Raw genomic sequence first — 15,065 nt, 5'->3', positions numbered from 1 at the left:
AAACAAATAATCCAAGATCTTTCCCCGCTATTGACTAACCTTGCAAAGCAGTCAGCCGCTCATTGGTGAAGTCATTATCAGCCTGCAAAGCCTCTATTTTTGCTTGAAGCTCTTGCTCTCTTTCTTCCATTTCATCTATTTTATGCTGCAATTCTTTTTTCTCAGCCAGTCCTTTTTGTTGGATTTCTTCTTGTCTTCCTTCTGCTACCTGCTCCAAAAGATTTTTTAAATCCGCCAAAAAATCAAAATTAACATGTGGAAGGATAGATCTTTTTTTTTATGTGACTACATGTACATAAGTGACTTTCTTAGCTAATCAGATTTAAAAAATGAAAAAAAAATCAAATCTACTACCTGTATACAAATTTCATTACAAGTAGACTGAGAAAATCTCAAAATATCTGAAGCAAGTTTTTGACTGAGGAACATAAATTTAACAGCAAGAGTAAAGGGCCTTAGAACGAAGAAATGCCCAAAGTCTCCAGCAACTCAATTCAATCAAAACCCAAGAACCCTCCTGAACTGAATGTACACTGCACAGACCACCTTGACTGCAAGTCACATCTTTTTCCTTGCTGAATCTCAAGAACGTAAGTTTTAAACTGTCTCCTCCCTCAAAACAAGGTAATAAGTTTCACATTTGATCCTTCTGGGTACACTCATCATCAGTGATCAACCCATTACTGGGAAACCAGCTGCCTTAGGAGTAGCAATTTAATCTTTTAATTTGGAAAGAAAAACTTCTCTGAGGTACTGAACTAGAAACCTGGGTTCCAATTCCAGTATTTATCCAATATAAATGCAACAACTGCCTCAGGTCTCCAGAGATAACACCATTACCTTCCTCCTCCACAACTTCTATTTAACTAGATTGGAGACTCTTGGAGAACAAGCTTTTTCATAAAGTGATTATTCTGCTCTCCAGCATAAAGGACCTTAAATATTAATTTACTTCATTCATAGACTTAGATATTGACACTATTGCTAACTGTTGTTTAACAAGTTTCTTAACTTTTTTGTTAGCTGCATTAGAAATTAAACTGTATTTATTTGTTTCATTTATCACATTTATTCTATCCTAAGTCAGATGAAATTCTGTCATTACCTTTAGCTTGTCAGAAAGATCTTTAATTTCATTTACAGCTCCATTGTACTTATTAGCTAATTCCCTTAATTCTTCCTGAGTCCGCTCATTCATTTCTTTCAGGTGTGTACATTCATCTTCTGTGTTGCTTAAACTCCGCTGCAAGACAGAATGATCGTGCAATAAATAATAACAAAAGACAGACAAACATCCAAACACTGCAGGTGATCTCTTTTTTCCAAGCAGTATACATGCATAGGATGCCAACTAGTCTTAGGAGACTTCTTGACCAAGGGAATATAGCAAATAATGATAAAGGAAAAGAAAATAAAGGAAAAGAGGATAATGTGAGATATTATAAGGCAGAAAATCTTACTTCAAAAGAGTGTCTAGCACTTAGACTGTAAAAGCTCATTGTAAAAGCTCCTTTAAGCTTTGTACACTTTGTACAATGGTCAAGTGTATATTTCTATAAATGCTGCAGTTTAAACAAGGTCTTACAGCATTTTTTAAATGCATCTATGTCATTTTCCCTGTGTATGTCCCACACACAGTAACTTCTGTAAGACAGCATAATGAATTTTGAAAGCAGGGAGAAAAGGGAAGAGCTGAAAGAATAGTTTCTCATTAGTGGTTTAACAATCTTAGTCCTGTCTAAAACAGGAGAAATCAACACTACTACTTAATATCCTCCAAGTGCAGAGTACAACAGATACTGACATAACACAGCAACAAAGCAGGGATCTAAACAGCAATAGTTACAACTATTTCAGCATTTCCAGAAGAACAGGCATGAAACTTCCTTCAGGCATGTACCTCCACTTCAGATAGTTTTCTGACCACTTCAATTTTCTCCTGAAGGACCCGCCTCAGGGACTCTTTGGCTGTTGTCTCATAGTTGTGTTTGTCTTCCTGTAATGCTATAAGCTCTTTTCGTATACTGTCTTCTGTTTGATTCTGCACACACAAAATAGTTCAAGAATAGAATAATTACTGTTTTCTCATTAAATAAAATAGATTGTGATCAAGTCTGTTCTATTAAAAAACGTTTAGCAATTTCTGATAGATGAAAAAATGTTATGTACAAATCAGTGATCAAATATTCTTGACATGACTGGGTATAAGTGATTTTTTGAAGTGTGTGTATAGCAGCACACATTCAGTGGTCAGTTTTGATCCCAGGGGAATTATGGCACTTTTGGGCACTGCTAAGACAATGTCAAGCCTAGGAGACATAGAACTGGACAAACCACGTCCCAGAGAAAGGACTTTAAACAGGACCTGCAGAAGAAGTTTTTATAATGTAGATAGTTGAGAGGAAATAGAAATAAAATAAAATCCAATAATCAGGGCAGCACACACTTGTAATTCTGAATATCAGACAGGACATGGGCAATGAAAGCAACAGCCACTTATTGAGGTGCCTTAAAATACAGAGCAGTTTTTGTGCTACTCAGATTATCAAAGTTGCATAGGCTCCCTTTTGGAAAGCTTATGTTCCAAATGCTTTCCTACAACTAGCTACTTCCAAAAGACTTGAAAAGAGCTGCCTTTCAGCACTCCTAATATTTGACTTCAAGTGAACTACTTACCTTTGAACAAGCTTGTAATTGATTTCCCATAACCTCTAGTCTTGATAGCAGCCTGTCTTCATCTATTAAAGCCTAGAAGAAAAGAAGTATCATAGAATTATCCCATGCTTAATGTAGTGCCAGTAGAATTCTGCTTTAAAGATCTGAATTTTGTTGGAATACTTAGTCCTAATAGCTATTTCAAAGGTACACAACTACCAAATGTATTAAACATTGTCTTTTGCAGTTTTAGAGAACCACCACAAAGCTTTCTGCTGCTTTTTCCCTGCATTTATAGCTAAAATTTAGATGGCAGTGCACAGTTGAGTCCATAAGGAAAGGATCCTGCAGATACCTGCCAACTAGTATCTGAAGCCTCTTGTGTGACAGCAAGTAGTCGCTGAAGGGTTGCCAGCTTCTGTTCCAACATTTGTTCCCGATGTAAGGCTTCCTGTGAAGAGAGCAGGGCACCACTCAGTTCAGCTACAACAACTCAGGAAACCAAGCAACAGAAGAGATCCCAAAATACAACAAAAAAGGAAATGTGAATAGCAAACACTGTCAACTTGTTCAAAACCATAAACCCATTCCATTATATCCATCCACAAATTGATTTGCATAGTTTAATTAGAAAATGCTATCCTATAACCTCAGGTTCCTAAACCATTCATTTTTCAGGCTATGTTGCACATGCTGAGGACACACTGTTATTCTTCCCAAGACTCAAGATACTTCATCTCCTCAATAATTTAAGTAACAAAGCTGCAGACACCAAAGGACAGCTTGGCAGCTTCCATGCAATGAGCTGTTCATCCTCAAATGAGGTCACAAAAGAGAAATGCCAAGCAAGAACTACTATTTCTGTTTGATTTTTGTTTTATGACAGGAAGACAGAAGAGCATCTTCGTTAACTCCAGGATATGGAGAGAGAACAGATTGGTGAGTGAATATGTATTTGGCTTCCAAAGAAAGAGCATCTGCATGAGCTCCTTCCTGCTATGTCAGCAAATACATATAAAGATAGATACTATCTCAAAAGCCTTGATGTGAACAAATAAAAATTGCCATTATCAAATAAAACCAGGCAAAATAAAGAAGTAGAACTTATACACAGTTAAACTTGGAAAGAATTTATCAGCAAAAAAGTTTTCATTTTTTCCCAGAAAGCTGATTTTATCATCTTTTCTGAAGAGTTTACTTTTATCTATCAGCACACAGTTTAACATGCTACCATTTTGCATTCTAACTCTTTTGTGCCATGACATCTTGGGAAAAGCACACCTATTAAACTGACACAGAAGCAGGCACAGAAAGGCTGGTGATGCCAGTGAGGAAGAAGAACTGCCAGCACTGTCCCTTCCTTTGTAGTTTCCAACAGATACAAGCCACAGGATATTCAGCCAAACTAAGCACCCTTAAAAGAAAACTTACTTGTAGATACTGTGAAAGCTGAAACAATTCCTGAGAATACATACTGGGAGTGTTAGCAGCAACCTGAAAAAGAAGACAAGTAGGAATCAGAATGGTTTTGGATTTTTCATTGAACAGAAGTAATGCGAAATTCACTTAAATCTAGTCACAAAGGTAAACTTCAGATTACCTAATAATAGCATTTTGCTTAATTTCTTGTTCTGTTATTATTTATGGGTTTTTTTTTATCATAGAACTTCCCAGCTTGGGACTTAGGCCCCACTGTTTTTCTGCACAAGTTCTTGAACCACCAAGACACTAATGGGTTTCAAGCTTTTGGTACAGTTGAGACTGAACTGGCAATAAAGAAACAAGGGGCACAAAGGTGAAGCCATTCAACTCAATGACAAACACCAATTGTGGGCTTTCAGCTTGATGTCACCACACATATTACAGCTGCACACTTCCTGCTGACCTACAAGTTAGCATCATTGTCTCCCTTTATAAGCATCTATTTCAGAATTAAGGAATACCTGTATTATCTTTGAATAACAACAAACTGTTCTTCACTTGGAGAGAAGTGAGGGGTTGTTCTGTGGGTTTATTTCAGCCAATTTATTTACTAATTCTTGTAGGCTTCCTACATTGAAATAATTTTTAACTGTTTTCCCACAGTTATACCTGCAGACCCACCTCAGGATTTCTTCCCTTGCCCTGGATTCAAGCCACACATATTGTTTGGAAATCTCAACTTAAACACAGTCTATGAACTCCTCAGGCTGCTGGTTTCACAAGTAAGTTTCCACAGTTTCTTGAAACTTTGTTCTTGGTCCATAAAACTCTGATTAGAACCTATTTAAGTAAATCCTTCTTTTTAGAGACTAGAGAAATAATCAACTCCTGATCACTTTTCTCAAGGCAATCTCTATTAGCAGCTTTTCTGCAAGTCCCCCACATCACCAAAGCTGAGTTTAAGAACTACACTTTACAATACTGACTCCATGAATCTACAGTGAGCAACTCTGGCTCTCCAAGAGAGGCAGAGAGGTTTGGTCTCAGTCTTCCTTAGGAACAGGACAGCGCTTTCCAGACTGTGCAGCACAGCTTCTCCTCCATAAAACACATGGTATAAAGAAAACAGACCTCATCCAAACACCAAATCATGAGCTACTCTTGGGTCTTACAGAACACCAAGTATTAAATTATACAACACCTGTTAGTCTGTCAACCTGTCAACTTAACAGCAATGGTTTTGTTCCAAAGCCATGCTTCAGGTGCCACTATGTAAAAAAATCAACTTACCTTCAAATATACACTGTAATACTGCATTACTTCTCTACCTTAAATGTCACTCAAAATATTAAACTAGGTAAAAAAAGTCAGTGGAAAACATATCAAAATGTTACTGAACACATTTGACTATTTCTTCATCTTGATAACAAGTCTGAAAATACCATGTGCTTGAATAAGGCATAAACCAGCAAATTACTGAATTACCTTGTCAACAGGACTTGGTAATGGTGCATGGATAACACTAAAAAATAAAAAAAAGTGGACACAAAATACATAAATGTTGTACTTGGACATTTTCATCACTAAAAATATAACAACATACATTTTTACTATTTCTTATTTAAACATGAAATTATATGGCAAATCTTCTACAATAATTTACTTTTACTTATCTTCCCACAAGCAAGCAAAGATACCCTAAAGCTTCACACAAGTGTTTCTGGATACTAATGATAAAAGGATATTTAAATAAGCAATAAACCCTACAAAACTGTTGATAATGAAAAATGACTAAAATTATGCCATTTGTGATTAGCACTCAGTGCACACAAAATGTTCAAGTTTTTGATTTCTACTACTCTTGGAAGATTTCTCAAAAATGGGCATATAGACAGAAAATACTGTCAATATTCATCTGAATTTGCATCAGCTTCACTTTAGTCAAGTTTATGTGCATCTAAAAGAGCCAAAAGAATAATCAGAAGAGGGCAGGAGAATTTGCTTATTTGCTTTATTTTTCTCCATATTCTTCTGTTTCTAATACCCATTTCAGCAGAGTAAACTACAGTCAGAAAAGCCCAACTACCTAAGAAATTTTTTCTTCTTCTAGAGAACCTTTTTATTCTTCAGAGTCATCTTAATTACTAAAAACAACAAGCAAATGAGGTTTTTTTCCTCCTAATGCATGCAATAAGAACCATGCACTCAGTTACTCGCTTTGCAGGATTACAGGCAAACCAAGTGCTCCCATGATGATTTTAAACATAATATCCATCAAGTCCTCATCATGCAGTAGCTGAACTTTGGTACATGTGAATCCATATCCTTACTCTGATCGCAATCGAGCTTCCATTCCATCTGGAAGGAACAGTTTGATTGTGGAGACTATACATCCATGGGTAACTGAAAAGAAACAAACACTAAGTCATTGTGATCCATTACTACTTCATTTGAGGTTCAGTGCTTCGTGTTACAGTGACCAAGTAAACTGTCTAAGGAAACGCTGAGACAGGCAAAGAGGGGGAGGCATGAACACCTTCAAGCACCAGTGCCTGAGTCTGCCTTCTCAAACCTCCTCTGGACACAGGAAACTTCATCACTACAAACTTGAGGAGGTCATGCTGTGTGTACTCAGTCCTGGCTGTGGAGCAGTTCCAGTTCCAACTCTTCCACATGCTGCAATACTGGAAACTTGTCTTTACTAAGTTAAAAAAGTGAATGTTTTGATCATAAATGAGTGAAGCAGAATGCATCTTACCTGCACCAGGTAACAGGAACCCAGAGGTATAAACAAAATAATGAGCTGCCTTTTGGACAAGATTCTGACAAGCATATCCAGGGACTTAGAAGGTAATATGTCCAATTTGTGTCACCGACACTTCAAAATGTGGAACTTGCCGAGCAATTATTATTTACAAAAAAGGATGGAAAAGGAAATGCAGAGAAGTGTGTAGGAACCACTGAGAAACACATCCTTTTGAACACTGTAAGCAGCATCATTCAAAACAACACATTTCTATTTTGGGGTGCTTGCAGTGCACATTTACTGCATAGCCCTAGCCAAGTGGCTTTTCCTTTCAGAAGGGGTAAACTTGCTCCTTGAGGACTAAATTCAAGATTTGTTTAACTTGAGAAAGATCCTAAGGAATAAGAGGAGGAAATGCAATATTTGAATTTTACATCAAATTCAAACCTTCTACCCAATGTTTTGAAAAATGTTACTGATATGATTTTCAGTGCCTTTGCAAGCCGTCAAATTATGTGTGTTTCTTGGTTGACTTTTTTTTCCCTGAATGGTTCTATTAATTGGGAAGCAAAAATTATTATTATACATGGAAAGATAGCTGCACCTTGTTCCCAAAACACTACCAAAAGTGAGATAGAAATGAGTGTGTGGTCACCTATCATGGACCACTATACCTCCAGCACCCACTAACATACAAAACAAATAGCTGCTCTCCTTCCTCTGTTATTAATACCAGCAAAAGTTAATCTGGCTTTGGAAAAAAAAGGGCAATGGGCGTTTTAGGACATGGTAATACTCCAGGGAAATGAGACAGGTCTTTAAGGAAGCTACCTCAATAGAATCTAAATATAGAGGAGAAATGATCCAACCAAGACAAGCTGGTTTTAACCTTTATTTAGCTAATGCTTTGGAGACGTATTCTCCTGGCTAGAGCATCTTGTTTTTTTCAAGATGACCTGGTAAAGTATTAAATTTACACGCCAGGGCAGAACAGATTAAACTGCAGGGTTTGGGGTCTTTATTTACAAATTGAATAAATCCAGTTTGCAAAAACATTTTAAAAATACATTAGCAATATTAGCTGTACCCTGTAATACACAGTTTTCATAATGCAGAATTCTTTCTTTTAGAGGAAATCAGTGATTTTAATAAGAAAACATTAGGATACCTGACATTAAATGGCAACAGACAGCTTTACCTTCGGGTCACATATCAGGTAGGTCTGCTGTAAGATTATATAATTCTGAAGTTTTTCTGTCAACAGCTAGACTGACAAAAATCTCCTAAAATCTGCAGGAGCTTTATTTGTGTCAAATTAAGATATAACAGACATCTAGCAAAAGGTCTCAAATAGACAGTAACAGGGAAAAGGTACCAAGCATTTTGACAAACTTATAAAATCAAAATAGTAAGAAATGAAACAATATCCAAACTCTGCAGTCTGACCTTAAGCTATCAGTTCATTGCAATTTGAAAAATAAGGAGAAAGCAACACAGAAAACATGAATACAGTACTGACTGCACGGAAGAGCAGCAATGGTTTAAATTCAGGTCTACAGTATTTCTTGTGAGGAAATAACAAGAAAAGGCAGTAAATCAACGCCTGGTGTCCCAACGGAGCTGAGGCACCCCTTGTCCCCACGGCTCACCCCCTCTCCATCCCACTCACCTCCGGGCGCTCCGCGGGGCCGCCGCTCCCGCCCGGCCCCGGCACGGCCGGCATTGCGCAGCGCCGCCGCCAGGGGGAGCCCCAGCGCCGGCCACCGCGGCCGCCGGGTCCGCCCCGCCCCGCGCGGCCTCCGGAGCGGGAACAGCGGCTGCACAGCCACGGCTCTTCCACAGCATCGAAGTGCCGCCCCTCATCCACTGCTCTCTCCACAGCATCGAACTGCCGCCCCACAGCCACGGCTCTTCCACAGCATCGAACTGCTGCCCCTCATCCACTGCTCTCTCCACAGCATCGAACTGGCGCCCCACAGCATCGAACTGCCGCCCCACAGCATCGAACTGCCGCCCCACAGCATCGAACTGCCGCCCCACAGCATCGAACTGCCGCCCCACAGCCACGGCTCCTCCACAGCATCGAACTGCTGCCCCTCATCCACTGCTCTCTCCACGGATTAAAACCCTGCTGCCGCTCCATTTGCTGTTCCACACTTCAGTCACGAACTTCTTGGTCCCCTCCAAAACACGCAGCTGACCCACATTTCACAGCTCCAAACCCCTGAGACCCGTCCTAAACCCCGACAGGTTCTGCCGCACTACAGCGCAACGGGAACGCAGAAACCATTTCCGTTTGTCTCAGTTTTTGCTTCCTAGAGAGCCAATTCCCCAACGATGCTTTTTGTTTCTATTTTCACTTGTTAATGTGGTACCCAGCCCTGAGGAGCCCCCCACACCCCTCGAGGGTCTGTGCACTCCCCACTTACATGACCTCCCTCAAACATCCCTGACAGAACAGATGTATGAGAGAGAGCAAACCTGACTAGAAAAATGTGCATTTTTGCATTTGAACTAAATCATGTTGGTATTATTTGACCTTGCTTTGCAATGCTGCTGCTGCTTGCTGTGCAGGGAAGTATCACCAATTAGCTTGGAATGCTCTGGCACAAGTGGGAAATTAAGAAAGTGCTACAAGAATATAAACCACACTAACCCAGAGAGAAAAAGCACAGGTTACTGCTGTATTAAGGAGAGGGAAATGGCGAGGCCCCTGTGCTTGTCAGTAACACCGCAAGTGGACAAATAAGGAAGCAGGAAGGATGCAAATACTTCTCCAGGACCTGTTATTGAGTTTGGCTCAGCAGCAGGAAACTGAGGAATTGGTTCCCATACTTGATAACCTGAAAAATCACATACTGAACATGCCACTATTTTAATGAACCAAATCCAGATCACATTTGCAAGGAAATTATTTACTAAAACACAGCCTGAACAATAAAATAAGTGTATTCTAGCAATACTGACAGAATTCAGAATTTACATGGGCAAGTACACTTGTTCTGTCCTGTCATTACCTTATAATTACACGCAGCAGATTGCTGACATGTCTTGTGCAAGTAAGGCATTATGTAAATACCAGAGTGCAAAGTGCTTTTAAAGGGAATCACCTATTTAAAAACTACTTTCCTGTCTGTTTCATGACTAGATTAGATAAACAGTAACATCTAAGACTACTGAAACCAGCTAGTGAAAAACCCATGTTTATATGCATTCCAACCATATTCATAGGTAAACACCCTGTGATGATACAATCTTCATTCTCTGCTTGGGGGAGAGGGAAGAAAGCAAACTTGTATCCTCTTCCTCATTAGAGAGCTCAATACATTCATGAGTAACATGAGCACAGCTTCCAAGTTCAAAGCCAGAGAAAAGGACGAGGAAGGCTCCATAATCTGATCGCTCATTACACAAATGCCAGGTCACCAGCATTTGTGTACTGTATCGTGCTTTGTAAAACTAACACAAAACCACAGCAAATAACTACTACTGGCAAAAATTCATGGCAAGAATTTGCTTACTATGAACTTTGTGCAAATGTTTCCATGAACTAACTGCAATGTGCTGATAAAAGCAGGTCAAGTCCAATTTCTCTTCCAACTAAATCTTATAATAAAAATTGTTTTAGTCTAAATACACTTGAAGAAATTCAGCTCCTCTTAGCGAGGACAGCATCTCATCAAATTAATAGTTCCAAGTTCATTAGATGCAGTGTATACTTTTGATCTCTTCCATGTGTACTGCTAGTATTCATAAACATTTACAATCACTTCACATGGAAACATTTTCAATAACTCCCAGCAATTTCAGCTAGTCACCCTGGAGTCGAATCTTTGCAACATCATTTTTGAGAAGAGTAAAACAATGTGGTAAGACCTTCACTATAATGAATCATTCAAAAATCTACAGCTCCAAAAGCTCCTGAAGACAAAATACCACCACCACCATTACTTAACAATGTTTTCTTTAACACATTCATTAACCTTCCTCTGATACTTCAGATGTGAGAATTACAACCCCATCTGGCTAAAGACAAAATTCACGAGTAACAGAGCAGGTGCCATCTTTATGTTTTGTTCACTTAATGCACTTTAAGAAATTCTGTTGTACTATGGTTTGGTTTGTTGGGCTTTGGGGGGGTTGCTTTGATGGACGTTTCATTTATTTGCTTGTTTTAAAAAACTTTACCATCAGCCTTCCAGTTTAATATTATTCTTCATTCTTCTCTAATACACTTCTCTTTAAGGATAAGCTCTCTGAAGGTCTTGTTCAGAAAAGCAGTAAAGGGGTGAGGGCAGTCTGTGTGGTACTAGGTAGGTAGGATTCTACAGAACATGGCCAGAAGTTCAATGCTTACAGAAAGCAGCAGACCCATTAGGGAACTTTAAAAAGTCTTGACAAAACTGATTATAGTCTGATAATCCCCATACAGACCAGTCTCCAGAAAGATGAAGAGAGGGTTCCTGACAAACTACGTAATTTCAAAAGAAAAGAGATAGAGGCTGCATTTTAATTAATACAGATACAGAGCTATTCCATAATACAAAATCTCTTGAGCATGCGTACTGGGAAGAAAACAGCAAGAAAAACAAACCAAACAAAAATGCCATCACCTCATTTGTTAGCTAGCAACTTGTTTCTATTCTCATTTTAAAGTACCAGCAGAAATCAAAATCAGTAGCTGACACAGAAGGAAACGGTGGGTATCCTGAAAAGAATTAAGTTAGCCTGTTTCAAACCTACACTGATCAAGAAATTCAGGTTCATACTTCTGCCACACAATTAGCTGAAACCTTAAGGTTCAAAGGGCTTGAGAGAAAGGTAATTACAATTATAATAATAAAATCCAAATACAAAAAGCCCAATACAGCATTACACACATATGCTTGCGTTGCACTTTTGAAATTGCTGTAGGTCAATTAAAGTGAGGCAACAGATGAACACATGGCCCCAGCTGAGCCTCCTTTTCCAGACCTACACTTCCCCTGCACACAGTAAGGAACAAAGTAGGCCATGGAAAGAACCCAGTAAAGTCCATCTGGGGGCGTGAGGGCAGAAATAGAGCCTGTATTTTCAGCAGACATGTTTCTTGATCAGGTACCACATAGCACCAGGGCTCACTGCCAGCACAAAGGAGGGAAGAAGTAACAAAAAACCAAACAAGACTGTTTTCTTACAATGGGAATGCCATTTAGTTTTAAAGACTGGATTGCAGGAAGGTGTTCCAAATAAATCTACTTGAAAAGAAACCAAAAAATGATCCATACCCTTACCTTTCCGCGTGTTCTCCGTCACATCTACACCAAACTGGATGATGTCACCTGACATAATTTCACATGGTGGGCTTTCCTCAGATCCTCTACTCAGTCTCTGACTATTAATAAAGGTACCATTACTACTTTTAGTGTCTTGAAGATAGAACTGTAAACAAACAAACAAAAACATCAGTAAGATATTTGGGAAAAGTAAGACAAGAAATACACAAGCAAGGAGAAGTAAAATTTTATTTATATAAAAATTTATTTCTAGAAGAAAACAAATGTATCAAACTCTAAACACCCTCATCAGGATGCAACACCTTCCCATCATCAAGAAGTATCTGTATTTGATTTTGAGTTCACATACAATTGAATTCTAGCACATACACTATGCAAATAATTGCCACAAAGTGTGCCTGAACTACTGCCTGCAACAGAGGATCACACGTCATTAGCAGCAACACCTTTTGCCACATACATACAACAATTCATATTTTTGAGTTGTCCAACACACAAAAATTCTAACTGCTCATACATTCAAGGTAACAGTATTGCATGACAATCATGCTGCAGGGAAGGCTACTGAAGGAAAACCTCTGGCAAAAGACAGAATTCAGGAATTGCAATGAAAGACCATGGTGAAACTTAAAGAAATCCAACAGGATGCTTTCACTTCTCAGCAATACTAGTTCACATCATTAACTAAATTTCAAGATTTCAAGTACTTTTGTAAACACCCAACTGCAGAATTAATTAAATGTTAATAGAAACTTATTGAATCTGAAACTGCTTTTATGATGCAAGACTTGTAGTCTAAACTCCTGCATCTGAAAAGAGGTTACAAATGAATCACCCATCAGAAGACCAGAGAGACTGGCTGTGACCTGAGCAGTGACAGCACAAAAGAGGGGATCAGAGTGCTACTGACAGCCAGGTGTAACTACTGGAATGAGTCAATCGCACTACTCACTACAAGATAACAATAGCTGCTACAGGAACCTGCTGGAATGGTAGAAATCACTGGCTTCCTGCACTCAAAGAATCTCATCAAGTCCCAAAGCAGGCATAAGATTGGGGAAAAAGATGTTGTGTTCAGAGAAATGAATATATTTCCATCTTTTTCTTATAAAACCAATTGACCTTTCCTTTTTTGCAGCATTCCCTACAAAATTTTCCATGTTTTTACCTCAAAAAAAACCCTGATACATAGCTCAAAACCACAGTCAAGGGGAAAGACGGGTTTTGAATGGAGTGAGAGTAGAGCACCTCCTTAGATCTTGTATTGGAGAATGACACAGAGTGCACGAGATGGATCTTATATGGCATAACCCAGTGGCCCTAAGCACACAGCTGGAGTTCCATTGTGTCATGGACTCACTCATCAAGGGGAAGGCCAGCACAGAAAGCTCATGTAGGTGTTAGAAATGAATTGCAGTATGTGAACAGAATGAAAAGCAGTGTGTGAAAGACTTCCCTCCCCCCAACAGACACGCCTTAGATCTTCAACTGAAGGAAAACAAAACAGTAATCTGTCATAAGCTGATAAAGATGAAGGTAAACATAAATTATGGATAGATCAAGAAATTCTGACTGCATTCACTACATTAATAATCAAACCCACTCTAAATAATACTCTCCATAGTATTAAATACTATCTATTAACATACTAGTATATCATACAGCTTTTATAAGTTCAATCAAATTAATTAGCTTGTTAATTTAATAGGCTGAAAGTACTGAACCCTCTCATGGTTCAGTGCAGAGGTAATCTTGCTTCCTGTTTGTTTTCAATTAGCTTTCTTATTCATTTGAAAATTCTTCTGTTATGAAAAAGTGAGTCACAGGCAAGGACAAACAAACATGCTTCTGCTTATTTGCTCTTCCCCACCCTTTTCTTCTCTGTGCATATCTGCCTTTTATCCCTCCCAAGGTTTTGATTAATCACTGCCCCTTGTAACTGCATTTTTGCAAAATCTGCAAATGGGACTCAGACAAGATAGCACAAGGAAATACAAGACAGTGACCACAGGAAAAGAAGTGCAAGAGAGCATCAGCCATACAAAACTTGTAAAACATCAGCAGACACAACATGCAAATGGCAAAAGGATATTTCTAAACAAATGTCTACAGAAAATACACATTACATTTAATATTATGTAACTGATGTCCACTTAAGTGCATACTACTGAATTGTATTACATAAATTTTAGAAAAGTGATGCCCTTCAAGTCTTTTCATCCTGTTTGTAAATATGCTTCTTCCTGTATCTAGTAAAGGAGCAATACCAGCCACATGTTAGTAGCTGATATCTAAGGAAGGGAAAAGACACTGCCTTCAAATCTTGCTATAAAGGATTCAGTTATCTTTAGTGTAGCCATTCTTCAGGAGCCCACTGAGCCAGCCCCTTTCAGGTAGCAAATTCAAAAGTTACTTCCATGCTGGTTTTCACTAGTCCAAATGATGTTTCTCAAAGGTCAATCTCTCCATCCCTTTTGCATAATTACTAAAGCTATCTTCAGGAAATAAAATCAAGTAGAAGCCCTGAAACAAATGTGTCTACACATTAACTAGTACTTGTGGCAGCACACTGGTTTTTATGTACTATTTAATTATGTGGTAAGCACAGTGGGTCCTCAGATTCCCAAACCTAGACCTTTTACACAGCAGCTGTGTGACACAGCACCTTCTGAGAGCCCAGCACCACTTGTCCTCCCTGGTCCCAGCACATCCAGGCAGCAGTGCCAGCTCCTCACAGAGCAGCAACGCCTCCTGCCCTTCCCAGCTCTCACTGCTGAGCTGTGCCACCACCTCCCCACCTGCACTGGCTCAGGCTCTTGTTCAGTCACTGCAAACCAGGTTCGAGCTGACGCAAGGTAAACAAGGAGGTGCTTAAGCTGACAGAAAAAATGGCAGCATATACTGGCCTAATTACACTTGCTTTTATAATTCACTCTCCAGAGCAAAGTCCCAGCCCTGTTGTACCT

The 15,065-nt window shown here is 39.1% G+C and overlaps 1 protein-coding gene across 34 annotated transcripts in view; it reads right to left on the bottom strand.

Annotated features, from left to right (window-relative positions):
• The window catches only part of SLMAP (sarcolemma associated protein), a 90,156-nt gene that overhangs the window by 46,046 nt on the left and 29,045 nt on the right, over positions 1-15,065 (bottom strand). For all 34 annotated transcript variants that reach the window (XM_077184529.1, XM_054640064.2, XM_054640063.2 and 31 more), the window contains exons 3-11: positions 12,097-12,244; positions 6,408-6,480; positions 5,563-5,599; positions 4,087-4,149; positions 3,011-3,106; positions 2,677-2,748; positions 1,901-2,041; positions 1,106-1,243; positions 40-208 (exon numbers count right to left, since the gene is read on the bottom strand). In XM_077184529.1, the coding sequence (XP_077040644.1) occupies positions 40-208; positions 1,106-1,243; positions 1,901-2,041; positions 2,677-2,748; positions 3,011-3,106; positions 4,087-4,149; positions 5,563-5,599; positions 6,408-6,480; positions 12,097-12,244 (937 nt within the window). The remainder of the gene's footprint in view (positions 1-39; positions 209-1,105; positions 1,244-1,900; positions 2,042-2,676; positions 2,749-3,010; positions 3,107-4,086; positions 4,150-5,562; positions 5,600-6,407; positions 6,481-12,096; positions 12,245-15,065) is intronic.

The sequence above is a fragment of the Agelaius phoeniceus genome, chromosome 11 (genome assembly GCF_051311805.1).
Source record: "Agelaius phoeniceus isolate bAgePho1 chromosome 11, bAgePho1.hap1, whole genome shotgun sequence".
NCBI lineage: Eukaryota > Metazoa > Chordata > Aves > Passeriformes > Icteridae > Agelaius > Agelaius phoeniceus.
The sequence above is the reverse complement of the archived record's forward strand: the minus strand, read 5'-3'. Positions and strand labels throughout refer to the sequence as shown.